Source organism: Rissa tridactyla, chromosome 1 (genome assembly GCF_028500815.1).
Source record: "Rissa tridactyla isolate bRisTri1 chromosome 1, bRisTri1.patW.cur.20221130, whole genome shotgun sequence".
Lineage (NCBI taxonomy): Eukaryota > Metazoa > Chordata > Aves > Charadriiformes > Laridae > Rissa > Rissa tridactyla.
The window spans coordinates 75,939,433-75,964,474 of record NC_071466.1 but is presented as its reverse complement, the minus strand read 5'-3'; the positions used below and the strand labels follow the sequence as shown (position 1 = coordinate 75,964,474).

The 25,042-nt window shown below is 38.3% G+C and overlaps 1 protein-coding gene across 1 annotated transcript in view; it reads left to right on the top strand.

The window, feature by feature from the left end:
* OCA2 (OCA2 melanosomal transmembrane protein) overlaps positions 1 to 25,042 on the top strand; it is a 171,804-nt gene that overhangs the window by 116,338 nt on the left and 30,424 nt on the right. Inside the window, exons 21-22 of the mRNA XM_054219851.1 lie at positions 2,126 to 2,219; positions 15,696 to 15,789. Of these exons, the coding sequence (XP_054075826.1) occupies positions 2,126 to 2,219; positions 15,696 to 15,789 (188 nt within the window). The remainder of the gene's footprint in view (positions 1 to 2,125; positions 2,220 to 15,695; positions 15,790 to 25,042) is intronic.

Below are 25,042 nucleotides of genomic sequence, written 5' to 3'. Positions count from 1 at the left end.
TCTAATTTAAAAAAGTGTTGCATAGTTCAGGATTGTGTCCTGCAACAAGCAAGGTACTGTAGTACATGGGGATACTTGCAAATAATTCTGAGAAACTAAATAATCATTTTGGTTCTCTGGGAAAAATTATATAGTAGGAAAAAATGCTTTATTTAGGCTGAGCAAGATGGCTTATCCTGTGATTTCAGTATTTGTGTTTTGATTTTGGTTTATGTTGAAATACAACATTGTTTTGAAATGGTGATGGTGACTCAGTCACTTCCCTGGGCAGCCTGTTCCAATGCTTGACAACCTTTTTGGTGAAGAATTTGTTCCTAATATCCAATCTAAACCTCTCCTGGCACAACTTGAGGCCATTTCCTCTTGTCCTGTTGCCTGTTACTTGGGCAAAGAGACCAACCCCCACCTGGCTACAAACTTCTTTCAGGTAGTTGTAGAGAGTGATAAGGTCTCCCCTCAGCCTCCCTTTCTCCAATTTGAATTGCATATCATGTTCTGGCAGTGATGGTTTGAGAGGAACAAAGTTTGTGGGGAGAAATTAAATATTTTATAACTGTTTCATGGAAAAAACCAGACAAGATGTTGGGCATTCTGACTCTTTAGGCCTTAAAATAGAAATAGACGCCTTCAGGGAATGTACAATTCAAGAATAATTATTTAGACATTAACTTATCTAGGTTAATCAATTAGAGGATTTAATAGGGAAGATTAGCACCATTGGCAGGAGGGAGGGAGGGGGAAAGGGTTGTAATGCTTCATAAAGCCTATATATTGCTCCATACCAAAAGAACACGCACAGTCAGTAAAGATGAGCATCACTCAGACATCAGTAAAAATTTTTTTCAGGAAGCAGCTGCTCCATCTGAGATCATATGCCTTGAGGGGTACCTGTGAAATACATTCAAATGACAAATTGGAGGATTAAAAGTCGTAACTCTATTCACTACTGAAAATCCTGGACTGTGAGAAAGCATTAATTTTAAGGCATATCATAGCTATTTCCAAACATCCCTTCCTGCTTGATCTCTCACTGTTCCATGTTTGCTTACTCTGTCTCTCTCCCCTTTGATCCCATAAACCTCCGTACAGGTCAAAACCAGGTTAATTACATTATACTTATCTCCTTTCTAATGATTTTCTCTCTACAAGTACTGATTACACCTTTCTTTCAAACCAAGTGGTTACACAATTAAGGTGAACTCAAATCAGTTTTTCCCAGCTAAGGTGAAAGTTGTTTAGGTTGAAAGGGTGTTCCTGACTGAGGTCTGGTGCTACTTGAAAGCCTGGCTGCTGCGTTTTTGGGCTCTATACCAACCACCAAATGAAGTTTATTGTGCCTCCCTACAAGCCTCGTTTGACTTTGCAGGGGATTATTTTATTTTATTTTATTTTATTTTATTTTATTGTATTTTATTTTATTTTATTTTATTTTATTTTATTTGCTAAAAGGATTAAATGAGATTCATAAAACTTGCAAACATTTCCCTGTGAACTAAATCTACATTCTTTGGTAAATATAGTGTTAGAATAGAAAGTAAAATAACTCAGCTCTGCTTATTAATTCAGAAGCCTGCCACATTGATATTTCTCAGTTTTTCCCTAACGGATCAGGCACTTTTGATTATAATAAGTATTCAAGAATTTTTTAGTCATTGACACGTGGTCTACAGCCATCTTGATTGTGAAGGTCTGGGCATCTCTTACAGCTGTCTCCAGCAAGAAGGGGGGATCTAGCTCTGTCCTATAGGTTTCCAGAAATGGAGGGGCAATTGATTTGTAGTCACTGTCGGATCCCTGTTGAACCAGAAGGTTCTAATGGGAGGCACCCATAACCTTACGAGATCCTGTTTTGTTAGCAGTACCTGTGTCAGTCTTGGCCTGACATTGCTGGTACCTTCTCTGTGGCTTGTGGTACTAGCACAGTCAGTGGGGAAAAGCGCGCACAGACCAAGAATATGATGCAAAGGTACTAATTGAATTAAAAAAACACCAAAACCTGCCTTTCCCCAAGTTATTCTTTGGACTTGATGTTGGTTTAAGTTGTTTACTTGAATGAATTTTATTTATGTTGTACTGATGGTTGGATGTCTCCTGAATATCTCTCCCTTTTCTTCTTAAACCACAGATTCCTGTGCTTCTCAACCTGAATAAAGATCCTGATGTTAACTTGCCTATGAAACCATTAATTTTCTCGTTGGCTATGGGTGCGTGCCTTGGCGGTAAGTGTTTATGTGAGAAAGATGACATAAGGTAATAGCTATCCAATTATGGCATATATAAACTGGCGCAATACGTTCAATGATTTTATTATGCAAAGCATAGGGAGGGCCTGATCCAGCCTCTTTTAACTTCAAAGGACTGTGGGATAAGGATCCCAGCTACTGTCTGCTGCTACAATAGGATTTTTGCAGTCCGTGTTTGAAGACCATATCTGCATAAAGTACAGACGAACAAAGAAGCAGTCCAGATGGTGCTCACAGGGTTCCGATCTCTTGTGAGAGAAAATAAAAAGATACATTTAGCTTTCAGAACAGAGACTCATCATTGCTTGTTCAAAAGATGGAGAAAACATACAATAGCTGAGATCTGAAGGCTTGATTCAAAGTCTACTGAAGTCACAGGGAGGTTTTCTGGCTGGCTCACAGAAATGGTTTGAGTATCCATTTGCTGACCTATTTAGCACTTCTAAGTCTAAGGAAAATCTTTTTGAAGTCTTTGGGAAATGTACCTCTAATAATGAAAGCTAATAGTCATTCTCTTAGTACCTATCTTGGTGTTAACTGGGATTTCTTGTAAAGTCAGTGCATTAGCACAAAACAAGCAGATGATTTCATTACTTTTTTTTTAAACTGAAAATATACCATGTATCTATTGAAGGCCCAGGATTTTCTCCCTATTTGTTACACCAATAAAGGAGAATAGTCATTTGGTATTTTTTAAATTAATGTTTAAACTTGATTACTTTTTTTTTCATTCTGCAAATGGCATATGAAGGTGTTACAACATTTTCAAATAGCAAGTGTACTAAGTGCAATTAAAATGTGTAAGTTTTTAATGAGAAATAAAGTTAGTATTTTTTTTTTTTTACTGAGAATTTTAGTGCTAATTACATTGTATTGGGCTGTGTTTTGATCCCTAAATATTTAGGTAGTTGTTTTAAATAAAGTTAAAATAGATAAAATGGTGTTCTGCAATGAATCCACCCTTTCTGCCCCTCCATGCCCCTCCAAATAGTTACCTTGACTTTACAGGGATTAAAACTAAAATGATTTTTATGTGTACTACAAGTTCTGGTTTGTTTATTTAGCTAAGTGATTGCTGGTACAAGTGGCCTTAATACCTAACAAAGATTATGATAGTGTAATTTACTGATTGAATTTTAAGAGCATGTTGCCAAGGCAGGACAATTTATAACAAACAACAGTTATTCATTTGAGGAATATCTTTTTGTACTCATCATTACTCATCATTATATTATGACTTTAATCTGTTACTCTTTAAAACCAGTGATTTAAATAATCAGCGTATCTTTATATAGATGTTTGCCATAAAAATATCACCTTTCTTCACAATTTGCTAATCACTGAACATACTCTGATTTCATCAAACTTTCAGATTAAAAAAGAAAAAAAGCATAAGGAATATAAAGTTGGCCAGATTACGGTGACATACTCTGAGTGGGAGGCACTTCGCCAGCCTTGGAGCCTTTACAAATCTCAGCTGATTTTCTTAAAGTATCAGTTATTGTCTTAACCCAAATTCCTTTAATTTGATTTGTTGGACTGCTGGGATTTTAACAGAGACTTCTGCGTGTATGCAGTATGAGACAAGGGTAAAAATATAAACAATGCCATGGGAATTACTTAAATTAAAGGCACTAGAGATCCATAGGAAGTGCCCAGGTATTCAGATAGGCTCCATATAAATATTTGGATAAAAAGTTAGATCACTATCATTATTAGCAAAAGCCTAAACTCTCCAGACTCTGCTCTATTAGGATAAAGCTGAGCATATGCTGGGTTATACTGGCAAAGGTCTCATAGGAGTGTTAGCCTGATAATTAACATGCTTCCAACTTTCCCATGTCAAAACTAAAAGTTAATGGAAAGCAGCTTATAGTAAGGGAATGAAAAGTGTGGAAAAGCTTTTGCTTTATAAGGTTTCATAGCCCTCCAAAGTGGGGGAGGAGGGGATTTTCTTTTTTAAAAAAATAAATTGTTGATGGCCTTTAAAAACTATTTGCAAAAGTTTTATCAGCACTGAAGTGGTGTGAAGGAATCCTCACGGTAGACTAATCCCATTGTGGAAGGGGTAGGTGACAATTATATCATTACCGTATGCTGCTTAAGGCAAAAGATTGGGTCTTATCACTGTTCATGCAACCAAAGGAACTTGGCAAGCAAGACATTTTGTAGAAGAGTCTGATGTAATAATACAGTACAACTGCTCATTTCAGTGTTTGTTGTTTACTACATAATGCAGAGCTTCAGTTCTGGTAATCTGATAGCATTTCTGAGATTCAGGGTAAAATTGCTGGGTTCTTATGTGTCTGTGAAGGGAGCTTCAGCATTTGTGCCTGTCTTGGAAAATGCCGTGCAATATTTTGTCCTGAAAAATTTCCAGTGGGTGCAATTACTTTTTTCTACTGTCGCAAAACGCACCCGCAACTACAGTTTTGGAAGAAGATAGGATAAGAAAAGACAGTCATTTTCCTTCATTGCTTTAGCTGTTGTTCTGGAAATGAAAGGAGGATTGAGTCAGTCTCAAGCAAGATGAAGGCACCTTTGCCAGTATAACTGCCACATTGTTGTCATCTTCAGCAGTGTCTCCCAAAAGAGAGCTACTGCAATTAAATTTCTGTCTTTCATGGCATTGGGCTCAGACAAAAGATGTAACTGAATATCGCATAGATTCTCCTTGCTCTGTAAAAAGTGTCTCTGAAGGTGAGAAAGGATGAAAAATCCTGTCTCTTACTCAAGGAAGCCAGAGACAGTGACAGACACGGGCAGTTCCTGGTGAGATGGCCACAATTTTGAAATCTTTGGCTCTTCCTTGGAGTTTGCCAGTTCTTTTTTGACACAAGTTTTCTTGCTCAGGTCAGGTCAATCTTACACGATTAAGAAATAAACACAGTAATTTTTCAGGGCATCTGGTTCTGGAAATTTAGATATCCCAGATATCTTAAAGGACTTAAGTTGTAAGTTAGGAGTCTGGCTGCCTCAGGCTCCCTCTTTGGTGATGGGGATACTGGCATGTCCAGGAGGCAGATGTTTATTCATCCACTGAAAATGCCAGATGCTCCCTGCAGAGCACATCAGAGCCCATCATGCACAGAACTTCAGTAGCTAAGAGGGGTGCCCAAAGACAGGTCAAATGAATTCAGATCTTGGGGCCTTTTGGTTTGTCAATTGTTCTGAATGCTGAACAACCATATTAGTTCATGCCTGTCTGGGCATTAATGGTCAGGCTGACTCAGTAGCTGGAAAAATTGTATTGTTCGTGTTTTTTTCTTATGGACTATGTGCCAGTATTTCAATTATGTTTTGACCACGAAGGGAAAGAAAACAGGAAATTTAAAAGGAACTAAAGGAAACAAACAAGGAAGTATGTTCACTTGTTTACTGTGGTGTTCTGACGAATATTCATCCATATTTCTTTTGCACAAGAGGACATTGAATAAAGCTTTATTCATTAACGCTTCCTATTCTAGTACATGATGGAATTGTGGTACCTCTTGAGACTGAGCTATATGTAGACCTTCCAATAGCGTCTAAGGAATGCTGTCCTGAATTTTTTTGGAAAAAATGAAGATTGCTAGCTCCAGCAATTTCAGAACAAAAAGAGCTTTAATTGCACTGCTTCTATTGGCTCATAAGTTTTAAAATAACATGAAATATGGATTCAAATCAATTTGAATAAATATGCAGTGAGAAATCCACCTGTTAAGAACATTCAGTTGTGTAGAACTAGATTATTTACTGAGCTGAAAAGCTTATAGCTAAGGTATTATTTGGAGGGGTTTTGTACATTTGACATATAAAGAGCTGGCATTTATTTGTCTTTTAATCTCTTTCTTTTTTCATGATTATACAAAATATGTTTTTGAAAAAAAGAAAAAAAAAAAGAAGGGAAAAAAGGAGCTTGAATTCATATTTGAAAGTCCCTACCTTCTGAGTTCTCAGTTGCTAGCACGGAAAAGTGCAAAAAGTATTTCTTGGCTGCAGTGTCTATTGCTGTGGTCCAAAGGGGATATTCCCTACAGTGTACAGTTTTGCACTGGTTTTCTTCCCCGTATATTTTCCTGGGGGACAGCACCTGAAAGTCATCGTTGTCACAATCCTGCAGAAAGAGGCAATCTCTAGGATGCGTACGGCTGTGTTATTGTGGCTGCACAATCTCGGTTGTAGGCACTGTTTCAAGAAAAGGGAGTAGGAGGAGGGGGCTTCTGGTACTTTTCTTCTAACCTTCCAGGGTCAAAACCCAGGTGTGACTAAAATCCATTATCCACAGGACATTGTGCTAATTACAGCTATTAAGGGAGTGCAACCCACAGTGTAGCTAAACAGTGGGCTTTCTCTCAGTGGCCCAGTGCTACAGCTATTCTGTCTCTTGGCACCCCTCCTTATGTCTCTGATGCAGATGGGGCCTTGCACAGTGGAGTACCGCTGATTTATGATTCCGGCTGATTCTGCTCAATAAAATCCTAAACTAGTTTTAAAAATTCAGACACGCTGAAGGCATAAACCTAGAAATATTGTTTGTATTCCTAAACCAGCCCTCCTTCTTTGCAATATGAGAGAGAAGTGCTAGCCTTCAATAAAACATAAAATGTATTAAAAGATAAAATAATTAATATTATGAAAAAAGCACAAGTGTAGATCCTTTGAAGTTGTTTTATAGTTAAAATAGATCACATTTATATAACACTTTTTGATTTGAAAGATTCAAGAAAGTCTATCAAGAACTGAATATATGGCATAAAAATATAGCAGTTATTTAAGAGGAGCACTATTCAGCTTTGGTTTTGAGCTTAATTGTTATATACAATGTGTAATTGAAACCGGAGGAAAATTTTTTAGTAGAGAGAATATACCTACCTGAGCTTGATTTTAACCAGGACTCTGATATTGAAAGTTCCTATTGTTTCTAAAGGAGTCTTTTAATGATGAGAAATCCCGGGACTCAGTTTTATGTCTTGTGGGTGAGACAGCTTTGATTTAGCTAAATATTTTGTCTATGTCTATAAAACTCACAATCCAAATCAAAGGGTGATGTTGTAGGGAATGAGAATGATTTGAAATCTTTCAAAAGGAAAAGGATGTTGCTGTTTTTGACTTTGAAAGGCAGGCAAAACAAATAAGGAAATTTAGGAAATGTCTCACAGTTTTTCTTTAAAGACCTCGGTGCAGTCTTTAGCAGTATTATGCCTCTAAATTGTACAGATCTAGAAGAAAAACACAGCAGGTATTTTGTATGTTTTACACTAATAGCTAATTTACTTTCTGAGTATCCTTTGCACTGGTTCCGCAATGTTTGCAACGATGGAAATGAGTAACATGGACTTAAACTGTGATTGATGCCCATTAAATAGCAGTACTACTTGCTTGTTCTTAATGAAGAATTTATTCAGGTGATAACTGAAAATTTCGGGTTTTGTTGTAGCATGAAGAACGGCACCACTGGATATAGGCACAAGGGATCTTTTTTTTCTATCAATGTTTGAGTGAGCAAACTGTCCACTTGCTGTTTTCTGGAACAGCCAGAATCTGTAACCTTCTATAAAAATCCAGCTGCTGTTTTCCTTAGCTCTTTCAAGATGTTCAAACTCTGGGCCATCTTCATATTTTTTCAGTATGAAGGTCTTAAAGCCCAGCAGTGCTGTAAAGTGTGAGAGCCAGGCTCATTACCACAGTCCCTGCAGCTAAAGGAGATTCTCTAATCTAGGGCTATGGAAGATAATCCTCTGTGGCACGGAAGATATGCAGAAGAAAGTTGTGAATGTAAAGTGTAAAAGCAGCGAAAAATGACCGTGTACGTTTAACAGACATACCTTTGTCTGTATTAAGGCAATATCAGAGGCCTGCTTGTCCACCGAGTTAACATGCAAAAAAACCCCATATTGAACCTACTTAATTGTTCCCAGCAAGGACATTTTTCTAAGCTTCAAAAGAGCTACCTTGGCAGACATGCATATATAGATGTATGTATGTTATTAAGGGTGAAATATGAAGTATATGAGGTAAAGGATCCATTTCAGCTGTACTGATGAAGGATTTACAGTTTGAATGGTAAATCTTAGATTTTTAAAATGGAAAGGAAGAGAGCTATGTGTAATATGTAGAATTGTATTCTATTTTACGTTGATTTAGAAAAAGAATTTATACCAAATATTAAGATCTCTTGATTATAATGCTTGCATTACTGATGAATTTGAAAAGTTTGTATTAAAGGTTTTCAATCTGTGTAAAATAACTGCATGCTATGAAGTTCTGCACATTAGAGATATGCTAATGATCAGAGATGACATCAGAGACTCCTACAAAGCATATGTGGAGTTTTGTTTAATTTTATTTACTTGCTTTGTGCATGTGTTTATCATAAATTACAGAAGGTTCTTTCTAGAAGCCTTGTCCACTTCTGTTTTCAGAATAATATAGAATATTTAAACTCATTATTTTGTACTGGTGAGTTGCTGCAATAACAGAATAGAGTCTGCGTAGCTGTCAGCAGAAGAGGTATATTCAGCTAGAAGGTAGCACTTGGACAACCTGACGGAACAAGACAGGGCAGCTATAGCAAGCTTCAAAATGCTTAAGTGCAGAAGATAGTACTGGACTATCTACTTTCCTTCCTCTGCAGACACTTTTCCAGACAACACCCCCTTTTCCTGCACCTTGAGTGGTGCAGCAGAGAAGAGGGAAAAACTTCCCAATCTGCAGTATCATATTGGTTTATATTGATGAATCAGACGCTGCATGGCACTAAAGAAAGTTATAATCGTGCCATAGATATTATTTATACATATAGTAATAAATACATCTAGCACAGTTGCAGTTAACACACTTAAACCAAAGAGAGTCACTAGCAGGAGTTTTAAACAAGGCACTTGCACCACAGCAAAACGTAACAGATAGGGTCCAGTCCAAAGTCAATTTGATTAAAGTCAGAACCTGAATTTAAAGCAGCTGACTATTCTAAAATATCTGCTTGAATACGTGTTTTGGGGCATGAGGAAATGGCAAGTCAGAGGACACTGCTGACACTACCCCTTGTTATACTAGTTTAGTTTGGTTTTGTACTGGGTAAATTGACTTCAAGGGGAGAGGTGACTTAGTGATCACCTCAGGTTTTATGTCTCTTTTATAGATGTCTGGATTTGAAAGAAGCTTATGGATTTCTTTAAGTTGTTGCAGTAACTAGTGCAGGATGTTCAGCAACCTGCCTTATTTTCTTCATACTTTTGGTAGAAAAGTGACAAATTTAAATTTCACCTTTTCCTCTCATAGCAAAAAGAAAGCAATGAGCATTTAATAGTGCAAAACTTACAGTAACTGTCCTGCTGGTGGTACAGTAGTGGTGATAAAAAAAGGAAAATTTCACCTGATTAAAAGTGTTGGATTGAATGCAGTTCAAAGAACGTTTTGGATAAGTTAACTCAAAATTTTGATTTACAGTCTTTATTTTTTTTCTTTTCTTTTTCCAGTAAACTCTATGTATGCATTTGTGCAGAAATTCTACGTATGCATTTGTGCAGAAACATCCCATTCGAAATGTTTCCAAATCAGTAAAATTGAAAAATGTTGATATCATATGACTGCACTCCATAATAGATAACAATGTTGAATGAGTTTATGCATACCTTTTCCCCCTTACTGCCTATGACTTCAGGTTTCTTGTTATTTTAGGGACTATTAATGGTTTAATCGTCCTTGATTCTGTAGCTCTTTAATGACAGCAAAGTTTGATTATCAAGGGCTTGTTAATTCTAACAGATAGAAAATATTAAAAGATATTCAAGACGTGTAGACATTTAACAGATGAATATAAATGGCTTTGTTTAATGAGGCAAATCTGGATTGGTTTTGTGGGAAACAAAACTCCTGAAAGCTATGAATCATAGAATCATAAAATGGTTTAAGTTGGAGGGGACCTTAAAGATCATCTAGTTCCAGTCCCCCTGCCATGGGAAGGGACATCTCCCAAAAGAAGGCTGTCTCCTATAAGGCTAATCAAAACCATGACTATTCAGTGTTCACTTCTGCAGCCAGATTTGTTACATTTGCTCATTTTGTGCTTTAAAATGGAATATGCTACGGAAAGGAAGCTGCACATGTCAGTTTACCTATATTTAACAATGTAAAGCACATGAGAGACTGCACAGAGTTTTCTTTTGAAAATGGATGGGAAGCAAGGAGCTGGTTTCCTTCAATAAGCTTTGCTTTGACACTATAATGGCATGGTTTGATTACAACAAAAATCAGGGCTGAAAATACTGACCCTAAAATTATTCATGATTCTGTAGCGAACTCCTGTTTTCATAGTGAGAATCCTTGCCAGGGACAAAGCTATGAGAACAGCTGTGCCTGTGTCAAACTGGGCCTTGCACAGATGTTTGTCCAAGGCCAGGGAAAAGCTGTTTTCAGGGCTTGTGTTGACATGGAAATAGGGTAGTCTTTTTGCTTCTGCATTACCCAGCCAGAGATACAGGGAAGGGAAATTGCAGAAGGTCTGTTAAGCACAGTTGTAGCTTGTTATCCACTGTCAGACCATGTGGAGGGGAAGCAGTCTGTGATGCTCACAACAAAGCAAGGCTTTTCTGTAAGCAATCCACTTTTAAGCTTGCTGTTGCACAAGGTACTATCTATCTCCTATATATTTGAGAAAGTTACTGTTTATGAAGGCTGCCCATGCTAGGCCAAATAGCTTTATTAGCGGTAATCCTTTCCCTTTGATTTCTCAGTGCTTTGAGTAATAAACACTAATCCTGCTGGGCACCTTGAGGTGATTCTCCAGGCAAACATATTAATGCAGCAAACCCAAACGTTAGGCTTGCTCTTGAGGGGGCAATACCAAAGGGACTCCTGAGAACTAACGGTGTTTAGATAGAATAGATGTACTGCTGACAAGTAAAAACCAACAGGTGAGAATGAGGATTAAAGTAAGAGGAAACATGTTATTGATGCAAACTCTCTCCCTTTTCTTGTTATGATTCTATCCCGATTTCCCAGCCCCTTCCTTTGGTAAGCTTAACCAGTTCTCCTAGCATTGATTTTCAGTGCATTGCAGATTATAGTCACCTGGACAAACTCTGTTGACTGAAGGAGAGGCTGTCTGGGCCCAAGGGTGGTGCATTACGTGTGGTGTGCAGGTTCTGGGTTTGAATTTGGCAGTCTCTGAAGGAGTGATGTAGCAGAGGATGATAACTGAACACTGGGTTGAGAAGAAGTAGCTACAAATGGAAGCAGAAGGCTGGAAGCAGCAGGGCTGGTGGATACTGCAGGTATTAACTCAGGTTTACCAAACCTTGTCAACATCTTCCTGCTTGTACCTTTAAGTTAGCTGTAGATGCGAAGGCATTTTTTAAGGTATGGTGTCTGGTTTTGGATCTTTCTTGATAGATTTATTCTTAACTAATACTGTTGAATACTTTCTTGTACTTGGAGTTGATTCCACGTTCCCTAAAGATATTCAAAGAAATTTGCCTTGAGAAATATTAGAAAGATACTTTTATGTCACTTTTTCTGGACAGAAACAGTAGAAAACTTTCTGCTGTGCTTCTGCAAGGATTGTGCAAAACTAGGGCAGGTCCATGGAAAAATGAGTATGATCTGTGAGGATTCCTCTGTCATTTTCTTCTCTGTAGCCTAAGCAGCAGCAGCTCTTTAAATGACATGTAAGTATCTTTCTATGATTAATCTTCAAAATGAGAAAATTTTTTTGGATTAAGAAAAAGGTCTTTCTTGATTTCATGCTTATGAATTATTATTAGTAGTATTGAGAAAAATGCATGTAGTCTACCAAGAATAGAAGGCAGAATAGGTATGCAGGATAAAATGTATGGCTTACCTCATACATATCACATACTATTGATATTAGAAATATAATATTTAATTCATTGTAATGAATCCAGTTTCTTAATAACCATCTGTTTTGTGACAAAGCATGAGTTACAGTAGGAGTAATCAAAAAAAGTTGCAATAGGAGTCATCAAAACAAATTGGTTATTACAATGTTATTCGTTGATACAGTTCACCCATGTGTTATTACATTTTGAGCGTACAAAAAAGCAAGTAAGAGTCTTTGCTATGCTTTTTAAGCTTAATTATTCTTAAGATTGAAGATGATGTCAAGATGAAGTCAAGATTGGGTGAAGTCCTAGAAAATGCTCATCCTTCATTTGCATCAATTGGAATGAATTTAACGTGTGTAGGTTTCCATGTATCTTAACCTAGTCTTGGGTTTTCTGTGATTCAGAGGTCACAGTGTTGCTGTTTCACTACTGAGTTAAACGTCTGCCATGGAGACAGATGTTCCTGGGAGGAGAAAAAAAAGTTTGCCTCTGTTGTTAATTTCAGTGTAGTTCTTTGAAGCCTGCTGAGCCAATACCTCATTAAGCTGCACACACGCTCCAAACAAATGGAAAAGAAATGCTGCTCCTTTCAGATAACATTTAAGGTGACAATTTCTCCTCAAGTGAAACCTACTTGGGGAAATCAATTCACCGCTGAAGCAGGAACTCTTTCCATAATACTTCATTATGTGAAGTCATTACTATAGCCCATGTACAGTATAGGAGAGTGCGTGCTGTTTGGAGATCTCGACTGCATCTAGTCACAGCCATGGGACAAGTGCAGTTTCAGTCCTGTTTCTCTAATTTGAAGCCAGACCTATGTTCCTTGTCTACAGTAATATTATTCTGATGGTGATGTCTGATTGTGCTACATGTCGAGCAAAAACCTCTTATGAAATGTTTGGAGGCTGTAGACTACTGATTAGTTTTGGAATTGAAAATTCCTTAAGTGTTCCTGCCTGACTCCTCTAATAACATCAGCTGTATTCATTTGTTCTGTTTTTGCATTAAGCCACATGCTTTGTGTCTTGGCTTTCTCATGCCAGAGCCTATCAGGAATGCTGTTGTTCCAAGTTCAATTTAATATCTTTAAACATGCATTAAAGTAACTAAAATATGCTTTGAGGCAAAGAGAGAGCAAGGGAAATGAGCTGTGCAGTTCCTAAGGACCAGTGCTACCCCAGACACTATTTTTTAAGGGTTTCTGGTCCTCTGTAAGGTTACTCATCTTTTCTCTCCACACCTGAAGCACACGTAGGCAGGTATGTGATTCACTGTGTATGATAAGAAGCCTAGATCAGAAAAAGCCCCTGGTGTCTCACGGAAATGCTCCACGATGCTTTTAGGATCCGTAGGGATATACCCTTCTATTGATGTGCGGTTCTATATCAGCAGAGCTCCTCATAGACAGAGAGGACCTCTGCATCCAGCTCCTTTGCAATGTCAAAGCCTTAAAAAGAGCAAGTACGAAGCAGCTCACCCAGCATAGTTCCTGGGACAGTAGAAAAAAATAGGAATTAAAAAAAAAATAAAGGGACAATGAAATATATGAAATAAAATGTCTATTTGGGATTGCAGGGAATAGGGGGGAATGCTTTTCTCATCTCATGTCATCTGCAAGATTTCACCTTCTTTCTTGTTCCATAACGGGATCAGCTCAAGAGCTGTTTGAAGCTGCTGATGAGAAAACGAAAACAGTCTCCTGCTCTTAATAGGTGTTGTTTAGGCCATCACCTGAGACAACAGATATCCATAATCATATCAGATCTCTACTCCAGGATGGAAATCTCAGTTTGCTGCCTATTTTGTGTCGATGATAATTGACCATCCTGGAGTAAATAAGAATCATGCTTTCTCTTTGAACTCAATTAGAAAAATATTGTCCACACAAGAGCTTTTTCTTGGAAAGCTTTGGCTTTCATGAAACCAACTTTAAAAGAGAAAAAAAGTCCTGAGCAACTTTTGGGGGTTTAGTTGTTTCTCAAAGTTGTTGCTCTGTCCCTAGAATGACCAGTCAAAAACCTGTATCTTAGTATACATTGACACTGGTATGGCTTTGAAACCAAACTGGGATCAAAATTATCATAATCAAGTTCTTCCTCCTACCCTCTTTCTTATTAGAAGAGGAAGATCTTCCTTCCCCCAATATTCCTTCCCCATCACACCCTTTCTCTCCTTTTCCTTACTTCTGAACTCCATCACTTCATTTTATTTGAATTTAAGAGTGTTTTATTATTTTTAAGAATATTTTTCGAAGTCTGCTCATTTTGTGTGCAGTTTCAGGTGCAGAAGGCCATATGGGTACCATGTGTGAATACTTAGGGGAATAATCATTCTGCCTTTATTCTGACCTAAACTGATCTCTGTGTGACCTGAAACATTTGCTAAGACAAAACAATTAACAGGAACATTAATTGACTTCTGATCTGTTTCTCTCAAAGTCAGACAAGAAGAGCCTCCACTGAGCCATAGTGTTTAACAGGGCCAAAATCAGAAGAGTAACTATATGCCAATGGGAGCAAAGGAAGACTTGTGCTTTGAGTAGTGGATTGTTAATATAGTGATGTATGGCAAAAGAGACAACTTGAAAAAAAATTCTCTCCTAGATTGGTACCTCTTTTGTTCAAAATTTCAGTTGAATAGAATGTAGGAGTCACTGTCGTTCCTAAAATCAGAAACATTTGCTGAAGACATCTGTTTTGTGGAAGTCAAGTATACAGCATTTCTGAAGTCTGAGGTATGACTCATGGGAAAGCTACAGAAAATAGATTGGTCTTTCTTAGCTCTGAATATCTGACTTCTCTACGTTGCCAGATTGTTGGAAGTTTAGAGAAAACACAGGAATAAATTTGTTACTGGAAAGGCTTAGGCGAAAAGAGAAGTAGGTAGTTCTTCCAAGAGGATAGATGCACATTATAAACATGGCATATTATTTTCCTTTGGTGTACCCCTCTCTTAAGAGGACCTGTATAATGTAATTTGATGAAGTTCACTGGTTAAAGTTATGTTCTTTTATGTACTGAAGAACCATTGTGGTTTGATAAGCAAACTTTGTATCTGTGGTGATCCTTTTGCCTCAGCAGAGAGATTCAAAACAGATCCATTCCCCTCCATTGTCCTGCTTATCGTGTTTTAAATTTCTGTTAAAGAAAGAATAATATGTTAGCAATTAGTTGCCTTCTCTATAAAAAAGACACCAATTTGTCAATGTCAAGTTTGTGTAAGGAAAAAAGGCATCTGTTTTTCTGAACATCCTTGAACTATTTCATTCTTTGTTTTCAGATCATCTGATGGCATCTTCTTCTATGTAAAACCGAAAATCAGCAAGTTTATCTGAATTCAAATCTCTGGTGTCATTTTGACAACTGTTAGATTGGTGTTATGTTCCTTCTCTATTTTTCTGGCTTATGTAGAATCAGAGGATGATACCAGGCTTATCTTTCAAGGAGTGAAGCTATTTATAGGATGTGGAGATACTGTCTGTGTGTTTCTTTTCAAGCCTATGCAACAGAAATTGATTTTTCTTTTCTAACGAGTACATCTTAGGACTTTAGCGCAGAATAAACAGAGGAAGACTAAGAAACAGAGCACAACTATAAACCGGTGTTTGTTTTCTGAACTGCAGGTAATGGAACATTGATTGGAGCATCTGCAAATGTTGTTTGTGCAGGAATTGCTGAACAGCATGGTTATGGCTTCTCTTTCATGGAGTTTTTCAGGTATGATTTTAAACTTCTCACCTTAAATAGCTTATTTTTTCTCTCTAGGCAAACAATCCTCCAAGGAGAAAATCTGGAGAAAGAGTCTGTAAAATAGACCTGTGTTCCTAATTTCTTTTTGGCAACTGAAATGTGAATAGAGGGCACATCACTTTATTTTTGCACACTGTGGATAGAATGCATAAAGGTGGTGGGAGCACAGTGGAACCCCAGGAGAAACAAAGTCTCAGAAATCCCTGCTTTGATCATCTGCAATCTTATCTTCAGCTCTGTAGTGGTACTAAATTGTTGCTTTGCTGTTAAATACAGTTTAAACGTAGTTTCTCATCTGCAAATTTTCATGGACATTTCATCACCAGGAGAAAGTGAGATGTCCCAGTTCAGACTGAGTAGAACTTTACTCCGTGATCCTATGAGTAAACCTATTTATCTAAAAGCAATTACTTCTTTTGGCCAGCTGCTTAGCAGTGAAAGTGTGATAAGCAGCTAGCAACAGCTCAAGTTGTTGTTTAATAATTGTTTAATTAATAATTGTTGTTTAATAATGGAAGTTCCACTGCAGGTCATTCATCAGTATGTTTTTAAGGGACAAGGGATTTTATGCATTTTTAATGCATAAAACAGTTTAATATTTTTCCAAACACGTCCAGTTTTTGAGACTGTTGTTGAAAGATATAAACAGAAACTCACGGATAGAGGACTAGACATGAAGTTAAAGTGTAGTTGATTCAACTAAATCATAATTATTTGCTTGTTTTTCTGCATATGTAGGGCAAAGGATGCTATTAAATTTACGCCAATATTTTTTCTCTTTTTTCTTTAAATTGTTTATTTTAGTTTCTAAGCTCTATCAGCTTTCCGTTATATTGTTTACCTCAAAGGTTTCAAACATAGGTAATTAATATGATTAATCAAATGGGAATGTCTGGAGCAGAGCCAATGATAGCCCTAAAAAAAAAGATGGTCCCAACCGTTCTTGCTAAAATTCTTGCTATGAGCATGTGCTGCTCATAGCACAGTTTATTTCTTCACCCAGAGCCTTCTGATGGTATGATTTAGAAAGACAGAATGCCTTTCAAATCAAAGTCTTGGTTTTCAGGACCTTTGAGACTGCAGTACAGTCTTACATAGTATACAGTGATAGCTAACAGACTCGAATTTCAAGCCCTTGTACAAAAAAGATGGTGATGCAGCAATAATTGGCTTGTGGATTGTTCTGTTCATGTTTCACATTTCAGCTTGTTTGGGGATTTAACTTGTATTTAGCATTGACAATGTGTCTTCTATGTAGATTTTGTAATGAAGTGTTCTTAAAACTTCCATGACACTGACTGAGTATCTAAGCAGGAACAAAGATATAAAGCCTGACTAGTCTCTTCAGCAGTGTTCACTGGAGTGTGTTCTTTGTGATGATTGAAGAAAATGTTCTGAAATTACCTTCTGTAGGTATGCTTTCAGTGGAAACCATTACTGAGGAAGGCTGTAGCCACTGTGAGCAAAGATGCAAGGACTGAATCCAGAGTGGTCAGTGGAAGATAGCAATGGATATTAATTAGCAGAAAGAACATAAAAGCCCACTTTTGCTGGCTGCTCAATCGCCAAGCAGGCAGATCATGAGCTCCTTTATACTTTGTTTTAGGAAAATATTTATTTCAGTTAAGTGTGCCCCAATTCAATATTTTCTGAGGCTTCTCCTGGCATTAAAAGGTATTGTGTGTATCCCTTGAGGATTTTGATCTCGCTTACTTTTGTTTATGAAGGTTGTCTCAAAGCAGGAAGTGATTTTTCTGCACTTCTTCCCTGTTTGCCCAGGATCACTCATTAGGTTTCACATCCCTATTCAGGGTCCTCTGTGGTGCTTCTATCAGTGTAGACAGAGATTGTTGCACTCTCATCTTGCAAAACCCTGTGAGTCACTGGGGAAATGTCATGGATACCATGACCTCTGCCTGAGGTGTCTTTAGTGCAACCTGGGCTGGTATTGTTTTATCCTTCTCAAGTGCAGGAAACTCATGACATGTCTGTCCTGCGTGACATCTGTGGTCATACTACTACTGCGATCAGTGTGCTACTTCCCGTACCCTTCCTCCCTAGCTGCATGCTATGCCAAAATTATGCAACTATGTTTAAGGGGGGACTTCACTAGAAGCAGCTTTTTTGCAAACCATATTTTGACATGGTGATCTCAGGAGGAACTCTGTGCAGGGTTGCTAAGCATATCTGGTGAGTACACCTTGACACAACAGGGGTGGAGAGGCTCTGGAGGCTGTGGGTACCTAGTGGTGAGAGGCATCATGATGACTCTCTGTGTAGGGAGAGAGGAAAAGGCAAAATACAGACTCTGTGTCCTGTAAGAGGGCTGATGGGCTCATGACCTTTCCTGTGTGTGTCTTTGTGCAATGGCACTTGGTGCAGTTTGAGGTTCCTCTGCTCTTTTTTAATGGGGGAGCAGTGGCAACCCAGCTTGTGTGTCGTACAATGCTATTCTGCTGCCCAGACAGAGCCAGGGGTGGCCAGCTGTGATAACTTGCCGAAAATGCTGTGGTTTGACCAGCTTGATATTCTTCTATCTGGAGTGCCTTCAGCATCATTCTTCTGGAGAAACTGGACACGTGTGGCTTGGAGTGGAGTACTCTTTGCTCGGTAAAAACCTGTCTGGAAGGCTGGGCCCAGAGACTGGTGGTAAATGGAGCTAAATCCACTTGGCGGCCAGTCACAAGCCCTGTTCCCCAGGGCTCGGTATTGGGGCCAGTTCTTTTTAATATCTTTATCAATTATCTGGATGAGGGGACTGAGTGCACTTTCAGTGAATTTGCAGAGAACACCAAGTTAGGTGTAAGTGTTGACCTGCTTAAGAGTAGAAAGGCTTTGCAGAGGGATCTGGACAGGCTGGATCAATGGGCCAAGGCCAATGGTATGAGGTTCAACAAGGCCAAGTGCTGGGTCCTGCGCTTGGGTCACAACAACCCCATGCAGCGCTGCAGGCTTGGGGACTTGCTAGAGAGCTGCCTGGCAGAAAAGGACCTGGGGGTGATGGTTGACTGACAGCTGAATATGAGCCAGCAGTGTGCTCAGGTGGCCAAGAAGGCCAACAGCATCCTGGCCTGTGATGGTGACTAGGACTAGGGAAGTGATCAGCCCCCTGTACTTGGCACTGGTGAGGCCACACCTCGGGTACTGTGTTCAGTTTTGGACCCCTCATAACAAGAAAGGCATTGAGGTGCTGGAGCAGGTCCAGAGAAGGGCAACGGAGCTGGTGAGGGGTCTGGAGAACAAGTCTTATGAGGAGTGTCTGAGGGAACTGGGGTTGTTTAGCCTGGAGAAAAGGAGGCTGAGAGGAGACCTTATTGCTCTCTACAACTACCTGAAAGGAGGTTGTAGAAAGGTGTGGGTTGGTCTCTCCTCCCTAGTAACAGGTGACAGGACAAGAAGAAATGGCCTCAAGTTGTGCCAGGGGAGGTTTAGATTAGATATTAGGAAAAGTTTTTGCACTGAAAGGGTTATCAAGCTTCGGAACAGGCTTCCCAGGGAAGTCGTGGAATCATCATCCCTGGACGTATTTAAAAGACGGTTAGATGTAGTGCTTAGCAATATTGTTTAGGGATGGGTTTTGTCAGTGTTAGGTTGATGGTTGGACTCGATGATCTGAAAGGTCCCTTCCAACCTAGACAATTCTATGATTCTATGCCTGAATGACCATGAATGCTACAGTCGGTCAGAAATCTAGCATTCTGGGGAAGGTCCCCTTTCAGAGCCACACCTAATTGTTTCCTTCCCCGGATCAAGACTCCTACCTCCCCAAGGACCTAGGGGCGCTCAGACTTCTGGACATGGCTGGGTGTAAGAGGAAGAGAGTCAGCCCTAGTGTCCCATCTCCACCATTGAAGCAGCTCAGACCCATGTGCTGGAAGTGCTGTGCCTGTAAGGGGGTCACAGTAGGGTGGCATTTCGGTGGGAAAGATTATACTGAGAACGGAGGGAGAAAGGCATAGATTCTCCCTTCCTGTGTTGAAGCACCTTAAAGCAGCCTTGCATCCAGAGCACACTGCTGGTTGAGGAGAGACTAGGTCTGAACCATACACGCCTGGCTGTGAATGTGCTGGCCAGTGTCACCAAGTACCTTACCCAGAATGGAGACATGACCTGTTAACAAAGGACATGGAGAAGGCAGAGGTTCTCAGCGTTGTGATCAGCAGCATGAAATTCGGCTGGAGGTCAGTCACTAGTGGTACTCCCCAGGGTGCTTGTAATCCCCGGTGCCCCAGTGGTGCCTTCCAAGCTCAGCCATTCTGGGATTCAGCTTTTAACCAGCACCAGAAAGCTGAAGGCAAATAATGAATGACTGCCACTGGATGATTTATTTGGACTACCTCAAATTCAAAGGAAAGGAAGTGATGTTAAGACAAAAAAAACCCTGAAAGTCCTACAAAGCTCAAGCTCAGAAGCAGTAATTTGCTTTAAAAAGGTCTTGCATTTCTGGAGTCAGTCCAGCCAAATTACACTCCTTTTCCACATTGGAAACCCCCTCATCAAACTGTATTTATGTGTTTTAATCTTTCCTCCTGAAAAAAATCTTATATGTAAGATTTTTCATTGTCCTTCTAGTAATTCAGAAGGCAGATCTGAACATAATACTCTAGGCACAGACCTCTTATTTTTCTATCTATTTTACAGAGACAAGATTAAATACAAAATAGAGAGATATTTGTCCTTTTGTTGTTAATCTAGGCCATTTCAAATTCCTGTTTAATTTCCTACTCACTGAAAAAAACAAGTGTTTTTCTTTACTTGAGTGTGAGTATATCTGGTCCCCCCAGCCCTCCAAGTTCTTATACTTTTCCTACGTTGAATTTCTAATTAACATATCATCAATGGACAGAGGGAAAAGGGAACTGGTATGCTATGTGATCTAGTCAGTGAATTGGAGGATGGACACAAAGACAAATATTTAAGTGGTAAAAATAGAAATAATTGTGAGTCAGTGGGGCTTGGAAAAGGAGATAGAGAATAGTGGGATATTTGCTGTACATGGTCAAGGGTAAACATCAGAGCAAACAAATGAGTATTTTGCCTCTGGAGAGAAGAAATATTTTTTGCTAGTCTTGACCCTGTGGAAAACATCAGATGTGTTAATAATATGAAGGTAATTGCTCAGGGACAGCATATATGAGTAAGCAGAAAGCAGGGAAAGATAATATGCATATTATGTTTTCTAATCTAGTTATCAGAGAAACATTAAATCACGAATAAGAGCTTAACATAAGGAAAATCCCAAATGTAGGACAGTACTATTTCTCTTGGAAAATGGTCAGATAAGGACAGTATAGTCTTGATGCATGAATGATTTCCAGAGGTTAAAATAGTGATTTTATATCAATTAAGACTGTAGAATAATCATGAGAGCTTTGTTTTTCTCAAGGAATAAGACAAAAGAAATTGCATTGCAGTTGTTTCTTCTAATATAGATGCTTCATTTCGTGTTAGTTTTTTAATTTTTACTAATATATCTCTGAGTTTATTTGTTGCAATATAGTAATATAGTGTTCCACTAGGTTAGTCCACCCTATGGAATACGAATATGACCCACAGAAATCTTTTTGTTACCAATTAAATGTTTGGTTCCAGCTTCATAGCATAAGAAGTTCTCATTGCTGTAGGGTCTTTAATTATCTGTTTCTACTTGCTAATAAAATTGCCATCTTGATTTTAATTTTCTCTTTAAGAGACACATTTATAACCTCATAAAGATACATAGTATTTCAAACATAAAATAAGTCACGTTCCTTCATCTTATTGTAATTCAATACCAATTACCCTTATGTGTCTGTGATGTATGATGTGAGAAAAAAAAAAAGAATCACAGATAAATGCTGAACTTATTTGACACAAAAGAAAGTGGGTATTATGGGAAATACTCTAATTTTATTTCAAGCAAATTTTGGCTGACTGTGAATATATCATGGTGCGGGATATATAGGTAAGAGAAGAATGGATTGGATAACTCTATGTAATGGGATAAGAATACAGGAGAGATGATATAATACATGAGGAAATCAGTCTGCCCAGAGGAACAGGGTATGAGCCTAAGGACCTAATTTAGATTACAGGGGTAAGGTTAGCTGAGTGTGATCCTGAAAACATTGTGCATATTTTCAAGTTTTGCATTTTTCTGTCATTGCTCTCCCTTTATATGTCATCTGAAGAGCCGAATTAATATTCTCTGTCTTCTCTGGGAGTAACAATAATTTGGAAGTGTCAAAAAATATTGGTTTCTGATAATAGCTTAGAAAATAATTTGTTTTCATCACAGGATTTGTCTTGGGAGATATTCACAGCAAAAATATTTACAGTAGGATATGCCATTTATGCCTGCTTGAGAGCACTCACCCATAAAGACTGTGAAACAGTGCTTCCCGTGAGAACTGTCATTCATGAATGTGGGAGGACAACTGTGATGTTCTTTGCTACCCCCTGTATATCCTATTTACACAACTTATTGAAAATAACTGTTTAAAAAAAAATTGGGCTCTGTAAAGCCATATAAATGTCTCTACTTGATTATGATTCTATGTGTTAGACATCTGTAGTCCTGTTCATTCCTGCTAATTTAGTGTAATTTTTCCCTGTTTCTTGCTATTAACACTTCTCTCTGCCAAATGTTGTTGCTATTTTAAAGCTGATTCTGATCAGAATAAAACCAGCCCTACTATTTTGGGTATGAATTTTGGTGACAAAGACTTCAGTTGAGCAATGTGGTATCCAAACACCTGAACACAATTCACCTGTGGGCTTTCTGATCAACTGTGCAGCTCTAGAAGATAGAATTTTGGGATGTGCAAAGTATCTAATGAAGATTCAATGAGCTGTTGAGTAAAGTTTAATGTTTATTAGTTAGCTAATACTCATTACTTAGCTAAAACTCAATAATAGTTAGCTCAGTCTCATTTACCGCTACTCTTCTGATCAGTAAGGAAGAATTCATGGGTTAAATGTTTATATTTGATATGATAACACATTTCTTCTGTTCAAATAAGTGCAAATGAAACACTTGAGCAAAGCCCTGTCCGCAGATGTGATAACGTACAATTCCAATTTATAACTTTTCACAACTTTTGCTTCATAAAATTTCTATCTTTAAAAAGCCAGATATTTTAGGTTTACTACATCCGCTTGTTTTCATCTTTATCTTGATTTATTTACATGTCTAAGGAAAGGTAGTTCAGCACGTATTCATCTTTCAGTATTAAGTTCTAGGCTGGGTTTGTTAAGAAGAATGCAGTTTTCTTTCAGCTATCAAAGAACAATCATTGCAAGATTTTAAATTGTCAGGGTAAGAATTAGGTTTGTTACTAGAGAATTTACGATCACGCTTGTTCTCTTACTAGATGTACAGGTTATAGGAGTGATCATGTTTACAGAGTATTCTGTTAGAAATTGCATGCAATGGATGTTGTAAGTCACAAACAGTATAAAGTAATTTAACACTTTAAAACCAATCAATGAACAGTGAGGAGAGTGGTAAATGTAACATATATCTATGTTTTTCTAACATTGACCATAACCCATTTTTGGGTTTCTAAATTCAGGCTACCAACTGAATCAATACCTAATAACTTCCCAAGCACTTGGAATATAAACAATTTTAACAGTAATGATTTCTAGATATTTTTGGCAGTGTCAGAAAGCGGATATCCTGCTGGGTTTATACGGTTCTACTCCTATACAAACTACTCTGTGCAAAGGTTTTGAAGGTATCTTGGATTGTGTTTTCCTTCATGGAAGAAAAGACATAAAACTCACCCCCAATGCATCCGTACTAGTTATGTCATTAGGCTGATACAGCCTGTCGGGATAGGAGTCATCTTTCAAGCCTTATATTAATCTATAGTATTCTACAGGGTTTGATCTACATTAAAAAAGTTTGCTTAAGTACACCTGGAGAGTGTTACATTCCAAGCTTTGCATTTAAAATTCATGGAATGGATTTTTCTCTGTGCACGTATTTGTAGCTAGATTGAGTATAGAGGAAGCCTGGCACTCCTACACAAGTAAAGTCTGGCAAGGTTAACCCTTTCCTTGTCTGCTCCGACCAACATTTTCTAATTTTATTTTATGTTCAGTAGGGATGGCAAGGGGAAGCTAGACAGTAGGAAGGGAAATGTTAGATTAAAGAAACTGGGAGCTATGCTGAGGCATTCTGGAAACATGAAGGGGCAGCTTTCATTCAGCATCAGCATGAAAATACTAGTCCTTTTTTCTCTAGAGTGGAAAAGGCGAGGACATAACAGCGATGTCTTTTTGCTTCATGTAACACATATTTTGCTAAAGTATTTTTAAGAAATGATAACACATTTTTAATAAAAGAACAATGTATTCATCTGCTTAGGTAACATCTGGCTGACGTCACCAACTTTTAAACATGTATAGGCTTTAATTTCCTTTGCAGTTAATGACTACTTCCACTACTTTTTGGTACACCTGTTACCAGAACCCATCACCAGGATCCATGCAAATAGAAAAAGATGCATTCCTATCATGAGCTTTCGTTAGGGTCTGCTTATAGAAAATGAAAGTATTAAATTGGGTTCATAGAAAACTTCATACTTGTCTGGTTCATATATTGAAATGACAGGGAAGCTGAAGCTGCATAACTAGGAAAAGGAACAAAATTGTAATTTTTTGAGTTCTGGAGAAAAACTTGACTGTATTTGATGTGTCTTAAAGGTGCGTGGTGCAGATGTGTGGTATCATGGTCCTTCACAACTGAGCTTTTCAGTTCGAGAAATGGGTGGAATGTGCTGCATTTCCAGTCTAGCATTCCTGGTTTCATTTCCTTCCTATAGAAATTGGTGGAAGGGGGAGTAGGGGAAGAAAAAGTGGAGAGAAGGAAGGAAGAATGAGAGATGCCATTGTGCACCCAGGTCTCATTTCAGGTTGTAGCCGGCACATGGCTAGAACATAGTCCATTTAGAGACTCATACTGCTCCTGTTGTGGTGCAAGGCACCTTGTTCTGCTTTTAACACCTAGCTTCTTAGTGTTCACCTGTATGTGTCTCGGTCATTTTCTCTACTGCCATTGTGTTGAATTGTTAAATGAGTTTTGACATACAAATGAATGTTGAAACCCATGAACTAAATCAGATGTACATCAGGATGGAATGATTCCTCTAGCTAACCCCCAGGTAGTTTGCTCTATGGGTTTGTATTTAACTTACAAGAAATCACATTTATTGTCTTTTTTTTAGAGCAGTCT